Source organism: Lepidochelys kempii, chromosome 2 (genome assembly GCF_965140285.1).
Source record: "Lepidochelys kempii isolate rLepKem1 chromosome 2, rLepKem1.hap1, whole genome shotgun sequence".
NCBI classification, from domain to species: Eukaryota; Metazoa; Chordata; order Testudines; family Cheloniidae; genus Lepidochelys; species Lepidochelys kempii.
In genome coordinates, this window is record NC_136381.1 from 10056853 (window position 1) to 10081285 (window position 24433).

General features: G+C 42.2%; 1 protein-coding gene across 8 annotated transcripts in view; it reads left to right on the forward strand.

Annotated features, from left to right (window-relative positions):
- The window catches only part of AGO2 (argonaute RISC catalytic component 2), a 105854-nt gene that overhangs the window by 24202 nt on the left and 57219 nt on the right, over positions 1 to 24433 (forward strand). For 3 of the 8 annotated variants that reach the window (XR_012157065.2, XM_073330043.2, XM_073330048.2), the window contains exons 2-4: positions 8390 to 8585; positions 12308 to 12428; positions 22487 to 22671. Coding sequence is in view for 7 of the 8 variants with exons in the window: in XM_073330043.2 (XP_073186144.1) it covers positions 8390 to 8585; positions 12308 to 12428; positions 22487 to 22671 (502 nt within the window). In the remaining variant the exon portion in view is untranslated. Of the gene's footprint in view, positions 1 to 8389; positions 8586 to 9096; positions 9161 to 9200; positions 10108 to 12307; positions 12429 to 22486; positions 22672 to 24433 lie in introns of those variants that run through there. The other 5 variants (XM_078851417.1, XM_078851415.1, XM_073330044.2 and 2 more) reach the window with 5 other exon arrangements.

Here is a 24433-nt window from a genome sequence, read left to right on the forward strand (position 1 = left end):
TGGAAGTCCAGGGGCTCCATGCTGCTGGCCCCATGCTGCCCGGGGCCTGTAGGGACAGCTCTGTCCGCCATTAGGGAATTTTTTCCCGAGAACCCGCTGTAACATTTCGCGAACTCCCAGGGGTTGACTCCAGTTTGGGAACCACTTTAATACCGCTAAACCTTAAGCTATATGTATACAATAAACAAAATAAACGCAGTATGAGAACCAAAAAATGCCATCATGGCTAAACAACAAAGTAAAAGGCAGTTAAAGGCGAAACAACATTTTAAAAATTGGAAGTTAAATCCTAGTGGGGAAAATTGAAAGGAATTTAAATTCTGGCAAGTCAAGTGTGTAAGTGCAGTTAAGCAGGCCCGAAAGAATTTGAAGAGTAGCTAGCAAAAGACTTAATTTAACAGCGGGGGTTTTTTTTTTTTTTTTTTTTTGCTTTTATTTTTTTTAAAGTACATCAGAAGCAGGAAGCCTGCGAAACAGCCACTAGTGAATTGAGATACTCAAGGAAGACAAGGCTGTTGTGAAGAAGCTAAATTAATTCTTTGCGTGCATCTTCACTGCAATGGATGTGAGGGAGATTCCCACACCTGAGCCGTTCTTTTTAGGTGACAGATATGAGGAACTGTCCCAGACTGAGTTGTCTATAGAGGAGCCGATAGAACAAATTGATAAATTAAACCATGACAAGTCACCAGGGCCAGATGGTATTCACCCATCAGTTTTGAAAGAAGTGTGGTATGTGACCTATCACTTAAAATAAGTGTCTTTACCAGATGACTGTCAGATAGCTAATATGCCAATTTTTAAAAAAGGCTTCAGAGGCAAACTTGGCAAATCATAGGCTGCTAAGCCTACCTTCAGTACTAGGCTAATTGGCTGAAACTATAGTAAAGAATTATCAGCTTCATAGATGGACATGGTACGTTGGGAAAGAGTCAACACAGCTTTGAGGCATGTCTTCCTTTTACAAATCTCTGAGAATTCTTTAAGGAGGTCAGCAAACTTTAGACAAGAGTGATCCAGTGGATAGTGTACTGGACTCAAGAAAGCTTTTGACAATGTCCCCCATCGAAGGCAGGCAATTGGGATAAGTTTAGGACTAACAGCCATGTTAGTCTGTATTCACAAAAAGAAAAGGAGTACTTGTGGCACCTTAGAGACTAACCAATTTATTTGAGCATAAGCTTTCATGAGCTACAGCTCACTTCATTGGATGCATACTGTGGAAAGTGTAGAAGATCTTTTTATACACACAAAGCATGAAAAAATACCTCCCCCCACCCCACTCTCCTGCTGGTAATAGCTTATCTAAAGTGACCACTCTCCTTACAATGTGTATAATAATCAAGGCGGACCATTTCCAGCACAAATCCAGAGTTTAACAAGAACGTCGGGGGGGGGGGTAGGTTACCTTGCATAATGACTTAGCCACTCCCAGTCTCTATTCAAGCCTAAGTTAATTGTATCCAATTTGCAAATGAATTCCAATTCAGCAGTCTCTCGCTGGAGTCTGGATTTGAAGTTTTTTTGTTGTAATATCGCAACTTTCATGTCTGTAATCGCGTGACCAGAGAGATTGAAGTGTTCTCCGACTGGTTTATGAATGTTATAATTCTTGACATCTGATTTGTGTCCATTTATTCTTTTACGTAGAGACTGTCCAGTTTGACCAATGTACATGGCAGAGGGGCATTGCTGGCACATGATGGCATATATCACATTGGTGGATGTGCAGGTGAACGAGCCTCTGATAGTGTGGCTGATGTTATTAGGCCCTGTGATGGTGTCCCCTGAATAGATATGTGGGCACAGTTGGCAACGGGCTTTGTTGCAAGGATAGGTTCCTGGGTTAGTGGTTCTGTTGTGTGGTGTGTGGTTGCTGGTGAGTATTTGCTTCAGGTTGGGGGGCTGTCTGTAAGCAAGGACTGGCCTGTCTCCCAAGATTTGTGAGAGTGTTGGGTCATCCTTCAGGATAGGTTGTAGATCCTTAATAATGCGTTGGAGGGGTTTTAGTTGGGGGCTGAAGGTGACTGCTAGTGGTGTTCTGTTATTTTCTTTGTTAGGCCTGTCCTGTAGTAGGTGACTTCTGGGAACTCTTCTGGCTCTATCAGTCTGTTTCTTCACTTCCGCAGGTGAGTATTGTAGTTGTAAGAGTGCTTGATAGAGATCTTGTAGGTGTTTGTCTCTGTCTGAGGGGTTGGAGCAAATGCAGTTGTATCGCAGAGCTTGGCTGTAGACGATGGATCGTGTGGTCAGGGTGAAAGCTGGAGGCATGTAGGTAGGAATAGCGGTCAGTAGGTTTCCGGTATAGGGTGGTGTTTATGTGACCATCGTTATTAGCACTGTAGTGTCCAGGAAGTGGATCTCTTGTGTGGACTGGACCAGGCTGAGGTTGATGGTGGGATGGAAATTGTTGAAATCATGGTGGAATTCCTCAAGGGCTTCTTTTCTATGGGTCCAGATGATGAAGATGTCATCAATATAGCGCAAGTAGGGTAGGGGCGTTAGAACAACGCTTCCTCAGCTCTCGTCCCCTAAGTCGGCCATAAAAATGTTGGCATACTGTGGGGCCATGCGGGTACCCATAGCAGTGCCGCTGATTTGAAGGTATACATTGTCCCCAAATGTAAAATAGTTATGGGTAAGGACAAAGTCAAAAAGTTCAGCCACCAGGTTAGCCGTGACATTATCGGGGATAGTGTTCTTGACAGCTTGTAGTCCATCTTTGTGTGGAATGTTGGTGTAGAGGGCTTCTACATCCATAGTGGCCAGGATGGCCTTTTATCAGGAAGATCACCGGTGGATTGTAGTTTCCTACAACAAAAAAAACTTCAAATCCAGACTCCAGCGAGAGACTACTGAATTGGAATTCATTTGCAAAATGGATACAATTAACTTAGGCTTGAATAGAGACTGGGAGTGGCTAAGTCATTATGCAAGGTAACCTATTTCCCCTTGTTTTTTCCTCCCCCCCCTTCCCCCCCCAGAGGTTCTTGTTAAACCCTGGATTTGTGCTGGAAATGGCCCACCTTGATTATCATACACATTGTAAGGAGAGTGGTCACTTTAGATAAGCTATTACCAGCAGGAGAGTGGGGTGGGGGGAGGTATTTTTTCATGCTTTGTGTGTATAAAAAGATCTTCTACACTTTCCACAGTATGTATCCGATGAAGTGAGCTGTAGCTCACGAACGCTTACGCTCAAATAAATTGGTTAGTCTTTAAGGTGCCACAAGTATTCCTTTTCTAATTGGGATAAGAGGGAAGTTCCTCTTATGGATCAGTAACTGCTTAAAAGATAAAAAAGAGTAGGAAAAAATGGTCAGTTGTCACAGTGAAGAGTGATAAATAGTGGGCTCTCTCAAGGATTTGTACTGGGACCAGTGCTGTTCAACATATTCATGAATAATCTGGAAAAAGGGTAAATATTGAGGTGGTAAAGTTCGCAGACAATACAAAATTACCCAAGATAGTTAGTCCAAAGCTGCCTGCGAAGTTACAAAGGAATCTTAAACTGAGCGACTGGGCATCAAAAATGGCACATGAAAATTAGTGTTGATAAAGGCAAAGTAATGCACATTGGAAAACTTAATCCCAACTATATATACACAAAATGATGGGGTCTAAATTAGCTGTTATCACTCAAGAAAGAAGGGTTAGAGTCATGGATGGCTTTTCGAAAACATCTGCTCCATGTGCAGCAGCAGTCAAAAAAGCTAACACTGTTAGGAACAATTAGGAAGGGGCTAGATAATAAAACAGAAAATATAATACCACTATATATGTCCACACCCTGAATATTGTATGTAGTTCTGGTCATTCCATCTAAAAATGATATATTAGAATTGGAAAAGGTACAGAGAATGGCAACAAAAATGATTAGGGATGTGGAACAGCCTCCATATGAGGAGAGATTAAAAAGACTGCGAATATTCAGCTTGGAAAAGAGATGACTAAGAGGGGATATGATAGAGGTCTATACAATCATGAATAGTGTGGAGAAACTGAATAAGGTTGTGTTGTTTGCCTCTTCACATAACACAAGAACCAGAGGTCACCCTATGAAATTAATAGGCAGCAGGTTTAAAACAAATAGAACGCAGAGAGTCAACCTGTGGAACATGTTGCCAGGGTATGTTGTGAAGGCCAAGAGTGTGAGTGGGTTCAAAAACTAATTAGACCAGTTCACAGAGGATAGGTCAATCAATGGCTGGTCAATCAAGATGGTCAGGATGCCACCTATGCTTTGGGTGTTCCTTAACCTCTGACTGCCGGAAGATGGGACTGGATGACAAGGGATGGATCACTTGATAACTGACCTGTTATGTTCATTCTCTCTGGAGCACTAGATACTGGGCTAGGGGGATCCTTGACACAGTGTGGCCATTCTTATAGATTCATAGATATGAAGGTCAGAAGGGACCATTATGATCGTCTAGTCTGACCTGCTGCACGATGCAGACCACAGAATCTCACCCACCCACTCCTGCGATAAACCTCTCACCTACGTCTGAGCTATTGAAGTCCTCAAATCATGGTTTAAAGACTTCAAGGTGCAGAGAATCCTCCAGCAAGTGACCCACGCCCCATGCTGCAAAGGAAGGGGAAAAAAAAAAAAAAAACCCAGGGCCTCTTCCAATGTGCCCTGGAGGAAAATTCCTTCCAAACCCCAAATATGGCTATCAGCTGAACCCTGATCATGTGGGCAAGACTCCTTAGCCAGACACCCAGGAAAGAATTCTCTGTAGTAACTCAGATCCCACCCCATCTAACATCCCATCACAGGCCATTGGGCCTATTTATCATGAATAGTTAAAGATCAATTAATTGCCAAAATCATGTTATCCCATCATACTATCTTCTCCATAAATTATATTACATATTCTTAAGGTAAAAGCATTAGAGAAAACATGTTAAAAACAATAAAAGAATCTACACACACTTTTAATAAGGTTACCAGATATCACTCCCTGACTCCAGTAAGGGCTCTGGCTGGTGAAAAGTCCTTCAGACCCCACCTAGGGGGTTTTCTGTTGTCACAAATTCGGAATAGCTGTTAGCTCAGAACAAGTATGCCCATGAATCTGAGATTTCCTTCTGTTTCTCATTCAAGTCTTGGGGCTTGTCTGCACATAAACTGCTACGGCAGTACAGCTGCATAGCTACAGTGAAGACACTATCTATGTTGACAGGAGGGTTTCTCCCATCAGTGTAGGTACTCAGCCTCTCCAAGAGGTGGCAGCTAGGTCAACAGGAGAATTCTCCCATCATCCTAGCACTGTCTACACCTGGGGTTAGGCTAGTTTAACTGCATCGCTCAGGGGTGTGGATTTTTCACATGCCCGAGCAACATAGTTATATTGACCTAATTTCCTAATGTAGATCAGGCCTTTGATCTTTTCTCGCCTAACAGATGCTAGCAGACAATGGGTTTTTCCGCAGGGCACTTCCTTCAGCTTCAAAAGGATGGGTCCAGAGATGGGAGGAAGGGAATGCAAATTACCCAAGTATTTCCTAGTAAACTTACTCAACTGAAAATTTGATCTTGCCTTAAGAGAGTTCTCTGAAACTCATAACACTTGCCAGGGTTTACATTAGTCCTGCATATGAAGAAGTTGCATATGATTCCACCATAATACATCAGCATTTGCATTTTTAATATATTGAACTAAAATACTTATAATTAATAGAATAATGCTTAATTTAATAAGATTTGCCCAGGATGTTAGAGGAAATTGCCATATCTGACACAATAACTATTCAGATAAATTTCATTGTGTAGACAAGCCCTTAGGCATAACTAGTTTGGAACCTTTCTAATTGAACTAAGGTCATGTCTAAACACAGAAATTGGAGTAATTTATTGCCAAAAACCACATTTAATGCAGAGTTATGGTTGACCAGCAGTTCCTCAGACCTCGAAGGCACCAGTATTTAAACATCTGGAAACCAGGAAATAACTAATTAAGGTGAAATAACTCTGTACTTCCTGGGTTTAAAGACACAAATTTAAGGTACGAGATTATCTTGAAAATGAGTATTCAACACCAGGGACTAAGGTAGACTTTTTGGAATGGGGAGGAGAACACCTTATAAGATGAATGGATGAGTTCACACCTCTGAAAACTGTTGTCAGGATGTACTAATCTCCGTACACCTGTGGATTTTAGAGCATTTTGAATATGTAAAAGCAGCTCATGTCGTGGGGCACTGTATACTGGGAACCTCTTGGCCAACACATGAGTCCAGTGTGTTCCCCTAACTCTACTCCTGGCTCTCGTGTTGTGCAGCAAGATTCTGATGGAGTGGTGGTGCCACCACAGTTAGGGTTGCACCAGGGTTTCCATTTTAATTGGGGTGGAAGAAAATCTACCTCAAGTCTGTCTTTTGGGTTAGAGTAGGATTCCTAAATGTTGATTGTAATTTGTGTGCTGCTCAATTTTATTATAGCAGTTTTTTGTGGAATAATGTAATCTGAAGTTTCCTATGGCTTTTAAAATGGGCCATGTAGCTAACACTATTCTAGTGTCTGTCGCTTCCCTTTTCCACAGAAACTACAGCACTTAGACATTGATAGGTGTGAATCTTTTGGTTTCCAGAGACTAGATGAACTATTGTAGAAAGGTCAAATTTGTTTTCTGTGTTTTTTCATAATAAACTCCTCTTTTTACTGGGGACAATATACTAGCACCTTATTAATCAAAGTTGGCTTACTTTAGTATTTAAATTAGGGCTCTTTTATGGCTGGATTTCCTGTCAGCTCCAGACTGGATTATTGTAGTGCATTTTGCACAGGATATCTTGGTTTTAAATTCTTCATTTAAAGCAGTAATCTAAAAAATTTCTTTAAATCACTGTTTTCAATCTTTTTTCCCCAAAAGAAAAGTCAATTCACATCTGGTGGTGGTAAAGCTAAACCATGTGTATCTATTTTCATATAGGTTAGCTGCTTCCCAGGCTAAAACTGCTGTTTAATAAACATTACTTATCTCCTTTGAGCAATGACCTGTCTTATTTTTTCTTCAGTCTTCATTTTTATGCTACAGTAAAAAGGGAAGCCATTTCTAATTCATTAAACAATAATTTATAAAAATGTAGGGTGAGCGATTATGTTCTCTGTGCCTGGGTAACCTTAATTATGCCCCCTCATATATATTAATTATAACACTTTGATTACACAACCACATATCTTTTTCACAGGAACCTCTGCTTCATTCACTGCAACAGGCATCTATTCAATATTTCTTCTTATCCTCATCACTGAATATGTGGCCTCAAAAGCTGCACCTGAATACATTTTAAAAAAAAAATCCTCTTGTACTTTTGTATTGTGCTCATCACCATAGTATCTGGTGTCTCAAACATTAATTAATTAATCTTCATAACACTCCTGTGAAGTAGGAAGTTATTCCCCTTTTACAACTGAGGAGCTGAGAGACAGATTAAGGCCAAAATTTGCTAATGTTGGGTCCTCAGTGACAGCGACACCTGTGGCCTAATTGTTTCTCAGAGGTGCTGAGTAACCTCAGTTTACACTAACTCCCAGTAAGAGTAGGAGTTGTGTTCTATGCTTCTGAAAATTAGGTCTTTTGAGTCTCAAATCCTCATCCAGAAAATGAGGCGCACACAGTGGCTACCTCCAGAAACTTTTGCTTTAAAAATCTGGGCCTTAAAGGTATTTAGGCATTGCTGCGCTCAGCACTCTGCCTGATTTAGGTGCCTAAATCTTCTTTTAAAGGTTTAGGTTTAAGTGACTTGTCCAATGTCACATTAGAAGTCTGTACAGAAAACCTGAATTCTGGCATTTTTTAACCCTTAGGTTTGCAACCTTAACTACTATTTTTAATGTAGTTTAGAATGCGAGGTCTTTGTGCTTGGCTTGAGTATTTGGGCGTAGCTCCGTTTAGCAAATACTGAAGCCAAGCACAAAAGATTTAGCATACTAATTTTGTGAGGAGCATTGTGGCTAAGTAATGAGCTTTAGGTTCTCCATATTAGACAACTGGGTCCTAGTTCCAGCCCTTAAAGAAGTTCTTGTTTAGCTTCCCAGGTGCTCCGTTAACTCACCTGTAAAAGGACAGAATGCTAACCTACCTCCTGTGGCCTTGTTCAGTAAAAAGGGTTGTGAAATATACAGAGTAGTTAACATCAGTTGGGGAACAGGTGAGTCCAGGTTTGCTGGCTTCCAGCCCAGGATACAGGTTTTCATCTGTTAATTCACTATTTTAAAAAAAGCAAGGGATGAAGACTAGGTTTAAAAATGCATTTTTAAAATGGTATTGAACTTTGTGTGTGTGTGTGTGTTACTCTTCTCACTGCATGTACCTAATGTGAATAATTTTTGTGATGAATATTTTAATTTGTGCTTTTTCCCCCCCCCCCCCTCTTTCAGTGCTTGCACCTCCTCCACCATTGCCACCACCAATACAGGGATATGCCTTTAAACCTCCTCCTCGACCAGATTTTGGTACTTCTGGAAGAACAATCAAACTGCAGGCCAACTTCTTTGAAATGGACATTCCTAAAATTGATATCTACCATTATGAATTGGATATAAAGCCAGAGAAATGCCCAAGAAGAGTTAACCGGTAATATCGTTATACTTTGCATTCCCCCAGTTTTATTTATGTTTTCCCTCCATTTACACTTTTAAAAAAGAGGAACTTTTAAGAAGCTAGGGTCCTGTACAAGCTTTCACTTAGGGCACCTGGGGACATGGATATCCTTGTTGTTCATCAGATGTGGTAGTATCTTCCCATTTGAATACATCCTGCTTTGTGATATCTATCAGCAAGCATTATTTCTGTTAGTTTGGTTTCTCCAAGTCTTCCTGTACCAACCTAGAAATCCCACCTGACTTTGGTGGTGGTTGTAGCTTATTTTGAGTGAAGTTTTCAGCTTTTGATCCAAAATTACTGGTGGCATAGGCAGGCAAAACTCCATTAGCTTGAGTGGAGTTATTCCAGTTTGTACAAGCTGTGAATTTGACCATTGTTGTTTACTGCTTAGTTCATAACTAAGTGGAGTCAGCTAGCAAGCCCCTTAAAAGGGGAGGTGATATTACCAACAACTTGTTTTCCTGTCTTCACCTACTGACAGGGGGAAGTAAACCCATTTGTCTGTGCTGGTATAAGAGGACTTTGGAGAAACTAAATTATAACAGGTAAGAAATTACCCTCCATCTTCTGTATTAATGGAAGATATGCAAGTGAATACAGGTAGCGAGGCCAAAAAGGTATGGATCAATTCTGCAAATTACTGATGGCCAGGGAAGCAAAAAAAATTTGTATTTTTCAATTCACCTGTTAAAAGTATTGTAGTGCAATCTCTTTGTTATGAAAGTGCAATTTACAAATGTAGAATTTTTTTAACCTAACTGCACTCTTATTAGACAATATTTAACATGCATGGAATACAAATAGCTGTTCTATACTGCATCTTCCTGCTCTGTTGGATTATTTTTAAATGTAATATTTTAAAAACCATTTAAAAATTGTATTTAACTTAAAAACAAACATAATGGGCTAAGATCTACATTGTGTAGTAACTCCATTGGACCAATTTCTCTTCTTCCACCAGTGCAACTCTATTGATTTCAGTGGAGTTGCATCAGTGTAAGAGAGTACTTGAAAAAAAATCTAAGTGGAGGTTGTTTAAAAATTATTAAGAATCTTGGCAACTGACGTAATAGTGACCACGTCAGTGCAGATCAGGGAAAATCCATGTTCACAACAGGTAGTTGCTTACCAGTATAATGTTGAATACATATAACTGTTTGCTCAGATCTGCCTTTACTCATCAGTAGCCATCATGATACGGTGATGAAGGCCATTGTAAGAACCTGGATGAAGAGACACCGTTTACTGGAAATGAAGATCCTATTTGCACTTTTCATAATTCCACGCTATGTCTGTTTTCCCAATGCAGCGTGGGAAGAAAAAAGAATTTATTTACAAACCTAGTGAAGTCTGAATTTTTTGCTTCAGACTCAAACAGAAAACTTAATTTGCTTACAGTTAATATTGCTCAACCCCAAATCCCATGGACACCACTACGAAAGATGGTTGGAAGACAAAGTTGGAGAAATTCATAAGGCATAAAATTGTAATAGTGAGTGTTATTAACCATCAGAACAATTTACCTAGTAATGTAGTGGATTCTCTATTGAAGTATTTAAATCTAAGAGGATCTCTTTGGAGGAGATAAGAGGAATCAAAGTGGTTATCTTTCTAAAACAGTATGTCATAGCAAAATCAGAAGTTACAGGTTTGATGCTGAAATTACTGAGTGCAGTTTTATTGTCTATGTTATGGAGGGCAGACTTGATGATAAAAATGGTCCCTTCTTGCCTTAAAAAAAATCTAAATTTATGAAATGTCAAGGAAATCACCAATTAAGGCAATATTCATTCTTCACACTACTTAAACGCACTCAGACTTCTGTCTTAGGGTTTTGTACTGGCACATACCACTCTACTGTGTACCTCCCATGTTAACTAGATTTTCAAGATGAAATGCCTCATGGATTTCAACTTAAATGTACTTATAGTCTCAGTGATGTCCTTCAAGAGATTTAAACCCAGATGTCTGGAAGAAAATAATTCCAATAGACTACAAATTCCACTACAAACTCATTTGCATATCTGACATATAACCAGCTACAATACACATTCCAAATTCCTCTGCATCATACTCTAATGCACAACCTATAATTCCAATCACACTTTTTAATTTGTAGTCTTAATAGTTATATGTACTGGTAAATGCTGTTGTTGTTACATGAAAAAGTACGAGCTCACCTACTCCTGAGGGCATTCTGTGCCAAAAAATTCTGTGCAAAATATTTTAAAATTCTGCAAATTTTATTTGTCAAATAAATGTGGAGGCTCCATCATGGTATTGGGGAGCACAGCCCACTGACTGCACAGAGGTGGGAGATCTCTGTGCAGCTTCCCCCAGGACGTGGACCCAGCGGTGATGCTGCACCCAACCCTGACACCGCACAAGGTCCGGCTTGCCCCAGAGCCATGCCCTTCTGTGCCAAGTGTAGCAGGTGTGGGCAGGCAGGCTCAGCAAGGCAGGATCCAAATGTGGAGAGGCTTAGTGTGGGGGGATCCAGGTGTAGATTGAGAAGGTTATGTGTGGGGCAGTCTGGGTGCGGGTGGCTCAGTGAGGGATCCAGGTGTATGTGGGGGATCTGGATGCATAGGGGCTTGTTGGGGTGGGGGGGTTCTGGGTGCAGTGGTAATGGGACTCTGCAGGGGGGTCCAGGTGAAGGTGGTTGGAGCTCAGCAGGGGGCGTGGGGTGTCTGGGTGTTGCAGGGAGGCTCATCGGGAGGGTCTGGGTATGAGGGGATCCGGATGCTTGGGGGTTGGGCGGATGGGAGAGCAGCTCCCTGTACAGTGATCCCTCCCCCTGCAGCTGAGGAGCGATTGGGTGCAGGGAAGGAGGGGGAAGAGTTTGCAGAGCTTCCTACAGCTGGGGGAGAAATCTAGGGGTGGGTCTAACACAGCCCCAGATGCCGTGCAGGGGAAGAGGAAGTCCCGTCCTCCCCAGCCCAGCAGAGACTAGCAGCTAAGCCCGGCACAGGCTAGGAGCCACCAGCTGGGTCTTCCCCAGTCCTGCCCTCTGCCCCACAGTGATTTACCTCTCTGCCGGCTGCCCTGGGCACCCAATATATATTGCTGAGGAGGGTTGCATGACCGCTTTTGTGACTTCCCTTTGCTTTCCCATCAGAAAGTTTATTTTTTCTGTGGGGAAGCAAAAAAATCTACGGGGGACATAAATTCTCCGCATGCCCAGTGGTGCAGAATTCCACCAGGAGTAGAGGTCAGAGTCAAGATTGTTATTTGAGTGTGATGCAGAGGAATTTGGTGTATACATTGTGCACAGACCCAAATCATTCCCTCGCCTTAATTCTTCCTTTCCCAATGCTGTCCTGCTGCCTAGCCCATCAGTTGTGTTCTGCAGATGAGAGCCATGGAGAAGAGCAGCTTATATTACGTACGTGTTCTGTCTCCTAGAATAAACAGTAGGTAAAACACTGGGGCTATAAACTTTCCAATGAGAAATCAGGATCAAATTTAGTAGTCCCAAGAAACAGTTTATGCAAAGAAAATTTCATAGAACAAAATCAACTTCCGTTGTCTCTTCAGATGAATAAAATGAATATGATCTTTCATGCTGAGTTGTTGATAACCCTTCATGTAACAGCCATTGTTTTTTGTTTCCTCTTGATTACATAAACATATTGGGGTTCTTTTGGTACTCTGTTCAAATTGTGATAACTTAATTTTCTTTATATTTTCAGAGAAATAGTTGAGCATATGGTCCAGCACTTTAAAACACAGATCTTTGGGGATCGTAAACCAGTATTTGATGGAAGAAAAAACCTTTATACAGCTATGCCACTTCCTATTGGGAGGGATAAAGTAAGTTTTAAAAATAAATTTCTAGCCAGAGGTTTTAATATAATGGCTTCTCACATTGTGACTTCAAGCCTTTTAGGTACCAGGTGATTTTATACTTAGAGTAAATCCCTAGACAAAGACCAGTCTTATTAGGGCATTCTGACACAAATTCCAGATAAAATAACTCACACCGTGTCTGTGGTCTGAGTTCATATTATAATACTTGTCCATTTAGAATGCAAGCTCTTTAGGGTAGTGACAAGTTTATTATTAATGACTTGCATTATAGTAGTGCTCAGAGGCTCAAACTAATATTAGGGCTTCATTGTGCTAGATACTGTACAAATTCTCAGTGAGAGACCCTTAAGAGGTTTCTTACAGTTTAAATAGACAAGATAGACAAAGGGTGAACAGATTTGGAGAGATGAAATGAGTTGCTCAAGGTCACACAGCAGATCAGTGGCAGAGTTAGGAATAGACCTTGGGGCTTCCTAAGCACCAGTCCAGTGTTCCATATGCTAAACCACGCTGTCTCCAACTGTCTCTTACAATGTGTTTGTACAGTACCTAACTCAACCAGACCTCTAGTCATTACGATTATACAAATGTCTACTATTTTATGATATCAAATAGGTGTGCTACAGAAAAAATTGGATTATGCCCCATTTTATCGAACAATTATTACTTAAGCACAAACTAATATCTAAGAAAACTATGAATTGAGGATTTAAGATTCTTAGCGACCGAAAGACTCTTTATCAAATTCTTCGCTTAAAATTTATATCTGTTTACTTCTTAGAAGATTTCTTCTTCTGTGTTGCTACAAAATTTAACTCAAGCAAGAATCTCTAATCTAAAGTATTCTCAGCAAATGTACTTCTAACTTCTAAAGCTGTCTTCATGAGTTTGGCAAGTCCTATTGAAGCCCATACTGCAAAAGTTAATTGGCAACAGCGGTATTGCCCAGCTTGTGTATTTTCTAGTGTCCATTCTATGACAAATAGAAATATTTTAAACTATGCATTTAACCAGAAAAACAAATAGAAAATACCATATATATGTCTGGTGGATAAGCTAATGCTGGTGTTGAATCTCTGAGTTCCTTGCTTTTTGTTTTACTGTAACCTCAGTATTGAATTAACCTTGATGTGTTGCATTTAGCTTAGTGTTTGTGTGTGTGTGTGTGTGTTTTTGTTTTTTTTAAGAGAAATTGCTTGTGCTTAATGGTAGCATTTAAATGGTCCTAATTACATTTTATATCTTGAGTAAGCTCTTCAGGGCAGGGACTGTCATCAAACATGTTTGTGAAAGGGCGCCCTACTCTTGATGCTTTAAATTAAAAAGTCTGTCTGTATTAAATGATATGTGGAGGGAATTAAGTGTGGCAACAACTTCTCAGCAGGAAACATATTTATCTCTCATCTAGATTTGCCATTCCTATGGGTTTCCTTCTGTTCAACTGTATGGAGTTGAGGTCAGACCTGGCATTCTGGGTAGAGATGATATTCCTCTCAAAATGGGGAAAGCCTCAATTGCAGCTGGCAGGGGAAGACACAACAGGCAGATCCTCAGAATTCTTGCTCTACCTTTCCCCAGAGCACACATTTGCAAAAACTGACCTCAAATTCCTGCACTCAAAAACTTTGGTTTTAGTTAAAAAATTAAAAATGCCTCAAAAGTTGTGAGAATGAAAATGGGGGGTATAGAGGAAATAGTTTTGGAACTGTAATTCCAGTGTTTTGCTTCAAAGTGAATACTGTAATTATAATTTGGAAGAAGTATTCAGGTGTGTGGGGTGTACCTGGCCCTTTGTGGTCCTCTATTGGAGGCCCATCAATCCTACTATATCCTCCTCTTCCCCCCAGGAAGGAGCAGCAAAGGTGGGTCCTCCAGGCCTACCTAGAAAGGCTGCACGGAAGCATAAAAGCAGAGCCCAATATGCTGAGATAAAAGGAGCTGCAGGGCCTGAGGTGATCAGTTCCTGGCTGGGACAAGAAGGGTGAGGAAGGGTGTGCTGCTCTGGCCACAGGAGCTTGACTGGCTGCCTTTACTGGACCTAAAAGAGAGAGGACCTGAAATTTCTACCTCCCTTAGGATTAAAGGGACTAAATGGGAAGAGGCCCAAAGAAGGCAGCAGCAGCTCATTGATGGGCTTAAAGGAAGCAATACTGCACATGGCTGCTGTTTATAGGGTCCCTGGGTTGGGAACTGTAATAGTGGGTGGGCCTGGGTTCCTCCACCAGTCACTGGGGAAGTGACCTAAGCCCTGAAAAGGGGACAAGGCTTGTTTAGAAGCCTGAGTGAAGGGTGGGATTTAAAGAGCCCAGAGATGGGGCTGAAGACTCTGGTGAGGACCAGCAGTTTGTTGAACTCTTGGCTACACCGGAATGGGTTCATTCATTTTGACTCTGTGAGTTGGCTGGAGGGAAAAGACACTGAAGAGCTGAGGAGCTCCTGGGGATCCCCCGCAGCTCCCCAGCCACCACAGGCGGGTGTCCCTCCCAGCCACAGGGCAGGAGCCACAGCTCCCAGCCACAGTAGGGCAGGGTGCTCAACCCTCCTCCCTCCCCGTTTTGTCATGGACATTTTTAATAATTGCCCGTGACGTGTCCATGACTTTTACTAAAAATGTCTGAGAAAATTGTAGCTTTAGCTATCAGTTGCTGAGGTTAAACTAACTCCAGCTGTTCGATTTACAGAAATAACTCCCTCTGTGTTATCTAACAAAACTTTTAAATAAGTTAGCTGTTGGGTAGAACCCTGGTATAACGGGGGACACTCACCTCTTGTAAGTGCCTCTTAGAGGCTGGGTGTGATATTACAGGACAGCGGTGGCAGTTGAGGAGCTGCTGGGGATCCCCTGCCACCCATGGGGACTGGAGAGCTCTGGGGATCCCTGCCACTTTTGGCAGCAGGAGTACCCCGCAGCTCCCGGCCACCAGGGGAGATGGGGGTACCCTGAAGCTCCCAGCCACTGTGGACTGAAGTCCATGGAGGTCTGCGGAAGTCACGGGTTCCGTGACTTCTGCGACCTCTGTGACCAAATCGTAGCCTTACTGATAGTTTACAAAGGGCTAATGGCAGAATGTTTTAATCTCATGCAGCGTGTGTGTTCTGAGCATAGTTTTTATGTGTATATAATTGGCTCACAATTAGACAAAAACCTTAAATTAACTTTCCTCTTCTTCCCAATAAAAACAAAGGTGTGGACCAAGACAGAGTTTAGGGACTTTTTTCCTTAATGTTTCTTCTAACATATGTAAAATTTTGTCTGTAAAATAAAATTGCACGGAGGTTAATAAATTGATTTAATTACCCTGGAAGAAACATCTAATATAAACAAACATACGCCAGTTTAAATCATGCGTAAACAGATTTAGTCTGAAGTAAATTATCACATGAAGCTAATTTGATCCAAGTTCAGTTGAAACCTGTTGGTATATATATTAAGTGTTTTTTGCTTCAGGATAATTAGATAGTGTGTGTGGGGCGGGGGGGTGGAAAGGTTAAGGACTGGAGGCTTTTACTGTAGTATGGCAAGACATGTATGACAGAGAGGTTTGTTACAATTTTCTAGTTTTAGCTTCTCATAGGGCATTTTCCACCAACCATGTCAATGCAATGAACGCCCCCTTACCGCTCATCCTAGGTTATGTTTTACATTTTAAAGGATTGGGATTATCCACCCGCTCCCTTCATGTACACTTAGCCACCATCATGGCCTTTCACCCTGGTATGGACAGCCACTCTGTTTTCACCCACCCATTCATGAAAAGAGTCCTGAAAGGCCTCCAAAATCTTTACCCTCACATACGGGATCCCACTCCAGCTTGGGACCCCCAGCTTGGGACCCCAGCCTGGTACTTCGCTCCCTTACTAGACTGCCATTGGTTCAAATGGCAATGTGCTCTGGTATTCATTTATCCATGAAAACAGCATTTCTTGTCATTATTACCTCTGCTCAATGGGTAAGAGAAATTGGCGTGCTCATGGCATAACTCTTGTACACAATTTTTAATAAAGATAAGGTTACCTTATGTCCACACCCAAAATACCATCTTCCTTCCATCTAAATCAATCAATCCACCTTCCCTGCTTCTTTCAAAACCAAACAGCAACCAGCAGGAGGTGGCATTGCATTTTATCAGGACAGAACTAAACCTTTCAGACAGTCACCACTCTTATTCCTGTCAACGGTGGAAAGATTGAAAGGCACGGCTGTTTGTAAACAATGTCTTTCCAAGTGGATGTTGCAGAGTATACACCTCTCCCACCACCTACACAATAGACAGCCTCCTCTTGGAACTCAAGCACATTCCACTTGGTCTCTTGCCACGTCGATTGCCTTTCTCAACGTTTTCAAAGCAGCCACATGGGCATCTGCAGACACTTTTAGCCATCTCTGCGTGATTAGTCATGACATAGCATCAGATGCCCTACTAAGACACACTGTTCTATCATCTGTATTAATTAAGCCACAGCCCTCCAATTAGGGGCTGCTTTATAGTCACCTACAGTGAAGCACCCATAGACACCTCACTAGAAGAAGAAGAAGAAGAGGTTACTCACCCTGTGCAGTAACTGAGGTTCTTTGAGATGTGTGTCCCTATGGGTGCACTACCTGCCCTCATCTTTTCTGCTTTGGAGCTGAAAGATAAGCTCTCCAGCAGAGAAGGAACTGTGTGGGCGGTTGAACCACACACCGATATATATAGATGCTGCTCATGGCGCAAGACGGAGAGGTGCGTACGTGCTGTCCAATAGGCTCTGCTACCAAAGATCTCCAATCCCAGGGACAGGGGGCACTTCCGCACCCACAGTGGAAAACCCACAGGGACACATCTCGAAGAACCTCAGTTACTGCACAGGGTTAGTAACCTTCTCTTCTGTTAATGCCACAAATGCCAAGTTACTTAACCTTTCCCTGCCTCACTTTTTTCATCTCTAAAAATTAGAATAACAATACCGACTACAATGGGGCACCATGAGGCTTATTTAATTAATGTCTAACGCTTGGCCTACTCTTAAAATTTAAGTCAGCATAGGTATGGCACTCGGGTGTGAACAGTGCACACCCATGAGCACCATAGGTATGCTGACCTAGCCCCTGATGTAAATGTAGGTAGCCAGATAGAAGAATGCTTCTGTTGCCCTCGCTACCGTTGCTCAGGGAGGTGGTGTTTGTATAGTGATGGAAAAACCGCTTTTCGTTGCTGCAGACTGTGTCTCCGCTAAGGGATTATGCCAGCACAGCTATGGTGCTGTAGCTATGCTGCTATAGTCCCCACAGTGTTGACATGGCCTGCTGTTGTGATTTTCAAAGGAACTTAAGGGAGTTAGGTGCTCTACTTCCATTGAGCTTTGAGTGCCTATCTCCCTAAGGCTTGTTTGAAAATCCAACCTGAAGCATTTTAGGTTCTTGAATGAAAGGACCTATATATGGTCAAATTATTCTTATTACTCCATTCTTATTTAATATGTATTTTGTAAATGGAGAAACCAAGCCACAGAGAAAGCAACTTCCCTGGAATCTTACACTGAGTCATTGGTAGAGCTGGGATCAGAAGTCAGGAGTTCCTGTCTCCAGCTACTGTTCTCTAACACTTGATATACTGCCTTTCATTATTACTCCAAAGGGAATTCTGCACCAAAAAATTTAAAATTCTATGCAAAAAAAAAAAAAATTATGCACACAATATTTTAAAATTCTGAAAATTTTATTTGTCAATAAATAAATTTGGCTCCACAATGGCAGTGGGGAGTACAGGCCACTGACTGCATTGAGGTGGGAGATCACCCTGAAGTCCCCTCCTCCCCCTGTACAGGGACTCGGCAGTGAGGCTGCACCTGACCCTGACACAGTGCAAAGGCTGGGCCTGCCCCAGAAACACCCCGGGGCTCTGCACCAGGTACACCAGGTATGAGTGGGCAGGCTCAGCCCAGCAGGATCCCAGTGTGGAGGGGCTTGGTGTGGGGTGAGAGGTTTCTGTGTTGCGCAATCTGGATGTGGGCTGCTCGGTGGGGGATCTGGATGCACAGAGGCTCATTGGGTGGTTCCAGGTGCGGGGGCAATAGGACTCTGCAGAGGATCCAGGTGAAGGTGGGTGAGGGAGGAGGCTCGGGGGGGGGGGGGGCTGGGTGCTGGGGAAGTGGGGCTTTATGAGGTGGGGGTGCAGATGCAGCTGGTTGGGGATTACTGGGGTGGGGGTCTGGATGTGGAAGGCTCATTGGAGGGGCCCAGGTGTAGGGGGGTAGAGTCTGTGAGGTTGACAGTTGGATGGGCCAGCTTACCGGGGGGAGCCCCAGCTGCTGCCAAGTGGACGCTACATGCCGGGCTCCTGCTTCTTCCTGTGATTCCCCTATTCCCTTTTCTTCTCCAACCCTTCCCCTCACTCCCACATTCCCATCCCCCACCCTATTCCACTCCCCCTTCCCCTCCACCCTCTCACTCCCCCTTCCCTCATTTCCCCCACCCTCTCCTTACCCAGCCCCACCGTGGGCACTCACTGTTGCACAGAATAGAAAAACAGGAAGGCTCCCAGCACACAGAGGGGGAGCAAGACTGGCACTAGGATCCAGGAGGCAGCATTTGGCTGCAGAGTCATCAGAGCCGAGACACAGCTTCCTTCAGCTGGGCGCTTGCAGAATGAGGGAGGGCAGTGCCATGTAATCCCGTGTCCGCCCCGATGCCTCACCTCTGTTTGGAGGAGGGCAGTCCCCCCCCCCCAAAAACTGCACCCATGGTTCCCCCCACCTTTCCCCCTCCCCTCTGTGCAGCTTCCCTTTGCTTCCCTGCTGGTTTGTTGTTGTTTTTTTCCCCAGGGAAACAGGAATTCTGTGGGGGGCGTTTTCTGTGGGTGTGAGGTCACGCAGAATGCCCCCAGGAGTACATTATAGAGGTTAATATGCTGGACTGGGTTTCAGAAGAACAAAGTTCAATTCTCCCATTGGCTTCCTGTATAACCTTTGGCAACACACGTAATATTCCTGTGTTCCTCAGTTTATCTGTATAGTGGGCGTAATTGCACTTCAGACTCTGGTGATGGATCAGTAGAGAGACGGTACTGGCCAAGACTAAACTTTTTTCTTTGGGCCAATTAATCCCTGGTACAATTCCAGTGAAGTCAGTAGAGTTATACCAGGGATGAATTTGGCCCTCCGTAGTTCTCTTATTCCTGCTAGCATAACATATGGAAAAAGTCTCACTGAAATCTCTTACTTCATCATATTCTGCTTATTCTGTCAAACTAGAATGTGTAAATGAGATCTTTAAAAATGTTTATTACCAAATTAAAATTGTGATTTGCAGCTCTTACTTTAAAAGTTTATAAGAGCTTCTTACAGCCATGGATTATGGGCTACCCTTTGGACCAAGTGCATTTTTATAAAGAACTCTGTAAAACATAAAACTTTTTGTAACATCTGATTCAGACAAGACCATCTGTTGAGAAAATAACCTGAGAATGTTGGATTTAAAACCCTACATATTTTAGGGATGACTGTGCTTTGATCTTTTTCAAATGGGTCTGGATTCAGTAGTAAAAACTTTGATCCAAATCTGGTTTAAATCAGCAACTCATTGCACCTGTGCTTACTTATATTAGGTATGAGTTTGGCCCTTTAACTTCTATTCATCCATCACATCCTCTCTTACAAGGCTTACCTTTATAGTAGTCTTTTTAAAATAGGTGTTTCTGTACATGTTAGGATTTTGGGGTTCATGTTTTTTAATAACATACAGAATTAATCAAATACGTGACCTAAAGAAATAAAGGCTGTAAGGTAGCTACCTAAATTAGGCTGTATCATGGAATGGGTTAAGCAAAAGTTCACTTTGTGGTTATTGGAATACAAACACTTGAATCACGTGTCTTTTTATTTCCATCAGGGATGCAAAGTTACTGCCAGACAAGTAGTCGAGTTGGTTCCTTATCTTTTTACAAATCACAAATGAGGGGCTTTGTAAATTGAAAACTGATAAAAAGAAATGGACATAACTTATCTGACCATGGATTATTTTTATACTATTCTTTTAACAGAAGATTTGTTATGTTTGTCATTTTCATTGTTTCTGGTATCCGTTAAGTCAAGGTTACAGTAAAAGGGTGAAAAAAGTGTGGAAATGTACAGTTAGGGTCAGCTACACAACACTAGGGGTATGCTACACTGCAAATTAAACACCCATAGCTGCCCAGTGTCAGATGACTTGAGCTTGCGGGACTTAAGCTTGCTGTTTAAGTGTGGTGTAGATGTTCGGGCTTGGACTGGAGCCCATGTTCTGGGATCCTTACCACTTGTGGGCTCCAGAAGCCTGGGGTCTAGCCCAAGTCCAAATATCTACACTGCAATTAAACAACCCTGTAGCTGAGTCCTGTGAGTTTGAGTCAGCTGATGTGGGCCAGCTGCAGGTGTTTAATTTGCAGTGTAGACATACTCTAACTCTCTTCCCCTTTAAGCCTTTGTACTTTGCATGTAAGGAGGAGACATTCTGATGGAAGTTTAAAGTGGGAAAAAAAAAAACTCAAACTCTCAGCCTATGGCTGTTGGAAACCTAAATTTTTATGTGCATATTTTATCAGTAGAGAATTCCCAGTCTGGGTTTGATTCAAACTGGTGACCTAGAGATGAAAGGCTCCGTTTCCTATTGTCCTCTTCTGAGTAGTACAATTCGCTCCACAAGACACATTATCTAATGTATAATGTTATTCTGGGAGGAGTGCAGAGGCAGTAGATAGTATAGTTTCAAATTGCCTGTTGTACATTCGCAACTGATAATGGCTAGGGAGCTGTCCAGTAAGAATTACTGACATTTCTGCTTTATTTTTACTTACAATTTTTTGACTGAAACAAGCTAATCGTCACAGCTAATACAAAAAGAAAAAGAGGTCTTGTGGCACCTTAGAGACTAACAAATTTATTTATGCAACCATCTGGTTCTATCACTGTTAACCTTATCTTCTCTTTGCCATTCCTTCCAGTTGTCTGTTAGATCCACTGGATGCCTTTTGTTTATGTTAAAATTGTAAGCTCCTAAAGGCAGGGGTCCATCTTCTAATGTTTTTTGTTTAGCATCCCACCACAGTGGGAACTTAATTGGGACTTCTGGGAGCTACTAAAATGGAAACAAAAGCGCATTTTCAAGAAGCCCTAATTATAGTTATAAAGGTTAAGAACCTCTCTCTCCTCAGATGTCTTTGCAATGTATAATAAAGAATAGAAAAATAAAGAACAATCCTGACTCTTAAATTTAGTTAGGAAAAAATTGTGTGGGGGTGTGACAAAACATCCTCACATTCCTTTTTTAAACTTGACATGGGAGTGGCAGGCTCTAAACAGGTTTCAGAGTAGCAGCCGTGTTAGTCTGTATTTGCAAAAAGAAAAGGAGTACTTGTGACACCTTAGCGACTAACACATTTATTTGGGCATAAGCTTTTGTGAGCTACAGCTCACTTCATGAGTCCAAAGTTAATCATAATATGTGAAAGAAATATCCTTTCCCCCTCTTTGTAGATATTAATTTCCCTAGCACTCAAGTTGGCTTTATCCTTTACTAATTTACAAATCTTATTAAGAATAATGTTCTGGAAGACTGTTTCTGAATTCTTTTTCACATCATTTACAATGGATTAGCAGTAACAATATAAGCAGTACGTTGGAAGGGAAAGTCTGAACGGAGAGTCATGAATCCTAAGCAGACGATGACAACAGACCAGGCTCAATTCTGCTTATACAATAGCTGACTCCTGCATGTATTACATCAATATGTGTCTTTATATCTGCAATCAGACCATCATATTCCCAGTGGGACTGTCCACTTAATATAAGAGCACTGCCAATCTATAGTATTGCCTTAAAGGGGTGGGAGGTGGAAAGCACATTCATGGAAATAATAATTGTAGTAAGAAGATCTAAACTAATAGATGGTGTTTCTCCACACTTCCCCCTTACATCTTTTTCTTTTTGTGCTCTCTTCAAAGTGTTAGATTGCTACGCAAAGCAACTCTATGCCCCTTCCATCTCCCCTGCTTTTTTGTGTCTTTAAATGGAAAGAATCATCTTGTTTTGTTTTCCAATTGTTGCAGGTGGAGTTGGAGGTCACGCTTCCAGGAGAAGGAAAGGACAGAATATTTAAGGTGGCTATAAAATGGATGTCCTGTGTGAGTCTGCAGGCTTTACATGATGCTCTTTCTGGTCGGCTGCCAAGTGTTCCTTTTGAAACTATCCAGGCTCTGGATGTAGTGATGAGGCATTTGCCTTCCATGAGGTGAGGGAAACACCTTGAAGGTCTTTATAAAATTATTTGAATTGTTTAAATGGTCATTCTAATTTAATGTGTATTTTCATGACAGCAGCAACTCTGTTTCTGTTGCAGCAGGTCTCTTCATGTGCAGGGAGCTAACTGGGAAAGTAGCAGTACCGCTGCTTTTGGACTGGCCTGGTCAACTTCTAGTCCCCAGTACCTAAGACTACAAGCCTGCTTCCCCATATTCTGTACAGAGAATATTCCCTCCCCCCCCCCTTTCCTTGCATTTTTATATGTTGCTTTGGCTTGTGCAAAATTTAAAACTTCCCTTCCAGCAAGCTTTGAACCCAGAGCATTTGCAGTCATAGCAATGCTATAAAGTCTTTTACCACACCACTGTCTGAATGTTCTTGCCCTATCACAGGTCCTTGGCCTGGAGGGGGCAGGAAAGGGATTGTGGAATGAGGAGAGGTCCAGGTCTGCCAGCACAATGGCACTACTGATTTTTTGGCAGTCTCCCTATATGTTTATGTTGCCAGGGTTTTTTTATTTATTTATTTTATTTTATTTTATTTTGTGTTACCATAACACCTAGCAGCCCTAGTCATGGACCAGGGTCCCATTCTGCTAGGTGCTATACAAACAGAGAACAAAAAGATGGTCCCTTCCCTAAACAGCTTACAGCTAAGTATCAGATGAGATAATGGATGCAGACTGAGGGAGTACAGTGAAATGATATGGGTCAGTGTGATAGGCAGTGGTATCAGTGCACCAGCAGCCCAACTGTTGTCAAGTATTTTTTTTTATGGGTATCATGGCAAAGGAGAGTTTTAAGGAGGATAATGAGGTAGCTTTGTGGATATTTACGAGGTGCTCCGCCCCAGCTTGAAGAGCAGTATGAAAGGAAATACAAAGGTGCTTGTTTGAAAATATAACAAGTGTGGGGTGGAAGCTGGCAGGGATGGGGTGGAGCCATTGGGGCAAGTGGCTGGATTAGAGGATGAGAAACTTCTTTTTTCTTCTTCAAGTAGTGTCCCTGTGAGTACTGCACTGGAGGTAAGTCTGTGCCTTTGATTGGAGATTTTTGGTAGTGGTGCCTATTCAGCTTGCGCATGTACCTCGCACATCCTCATGCCCCGTGCCAAGGCTATACGGGACTGCATGGGTGAACCACCCTTAGTTACCTTCTAGCATTTATTGTTGTTGAAACGGTTGTTCCCTTTTAAAAAAATCATAAAATACAATTTTTTTTCATAGATCTAGTTAGTTAATAGTTTCCCCTTTTAGGAGTTACTTTTCAATATTTTACTTGGTAATGCCAGGCTCCCCGGGATTCAAGAGGTGCCTCTCCTACCATGAGACTATTCTGATCAGTGATCGACATTCCCAGTGCATCCACTGTTTGGGTGTTACTCGTATCCGCTGTAAGTGCAAGGTCTGCACTTCCTTCAAGGGTAGCTCTCAGGGGGTGGGAAATAGGGATATCAAGTTCAAACTAATGATTATGACCAGCTTTCGATACTGCCTGTACATAGACCTCCCAGTACCACTAGTGCCCTATCAAAATCAATATTTCTGTCACCAAAAACCATTAGAGATATAGATGGTACTGCGGCACCGAGTACATCTATGCTACCAAAGTCCTCATTGACCCCTGCTAAGCAGAAGGAGATAAGGAGTACACCTTCAAATCTTGGTCACCAATGCACGAGAAGGGTATAGAGATCTCGGATCCTAAGGGGAGTTCCATATGGGCTCTAAGTGATGCTGGTACCACAGAGGT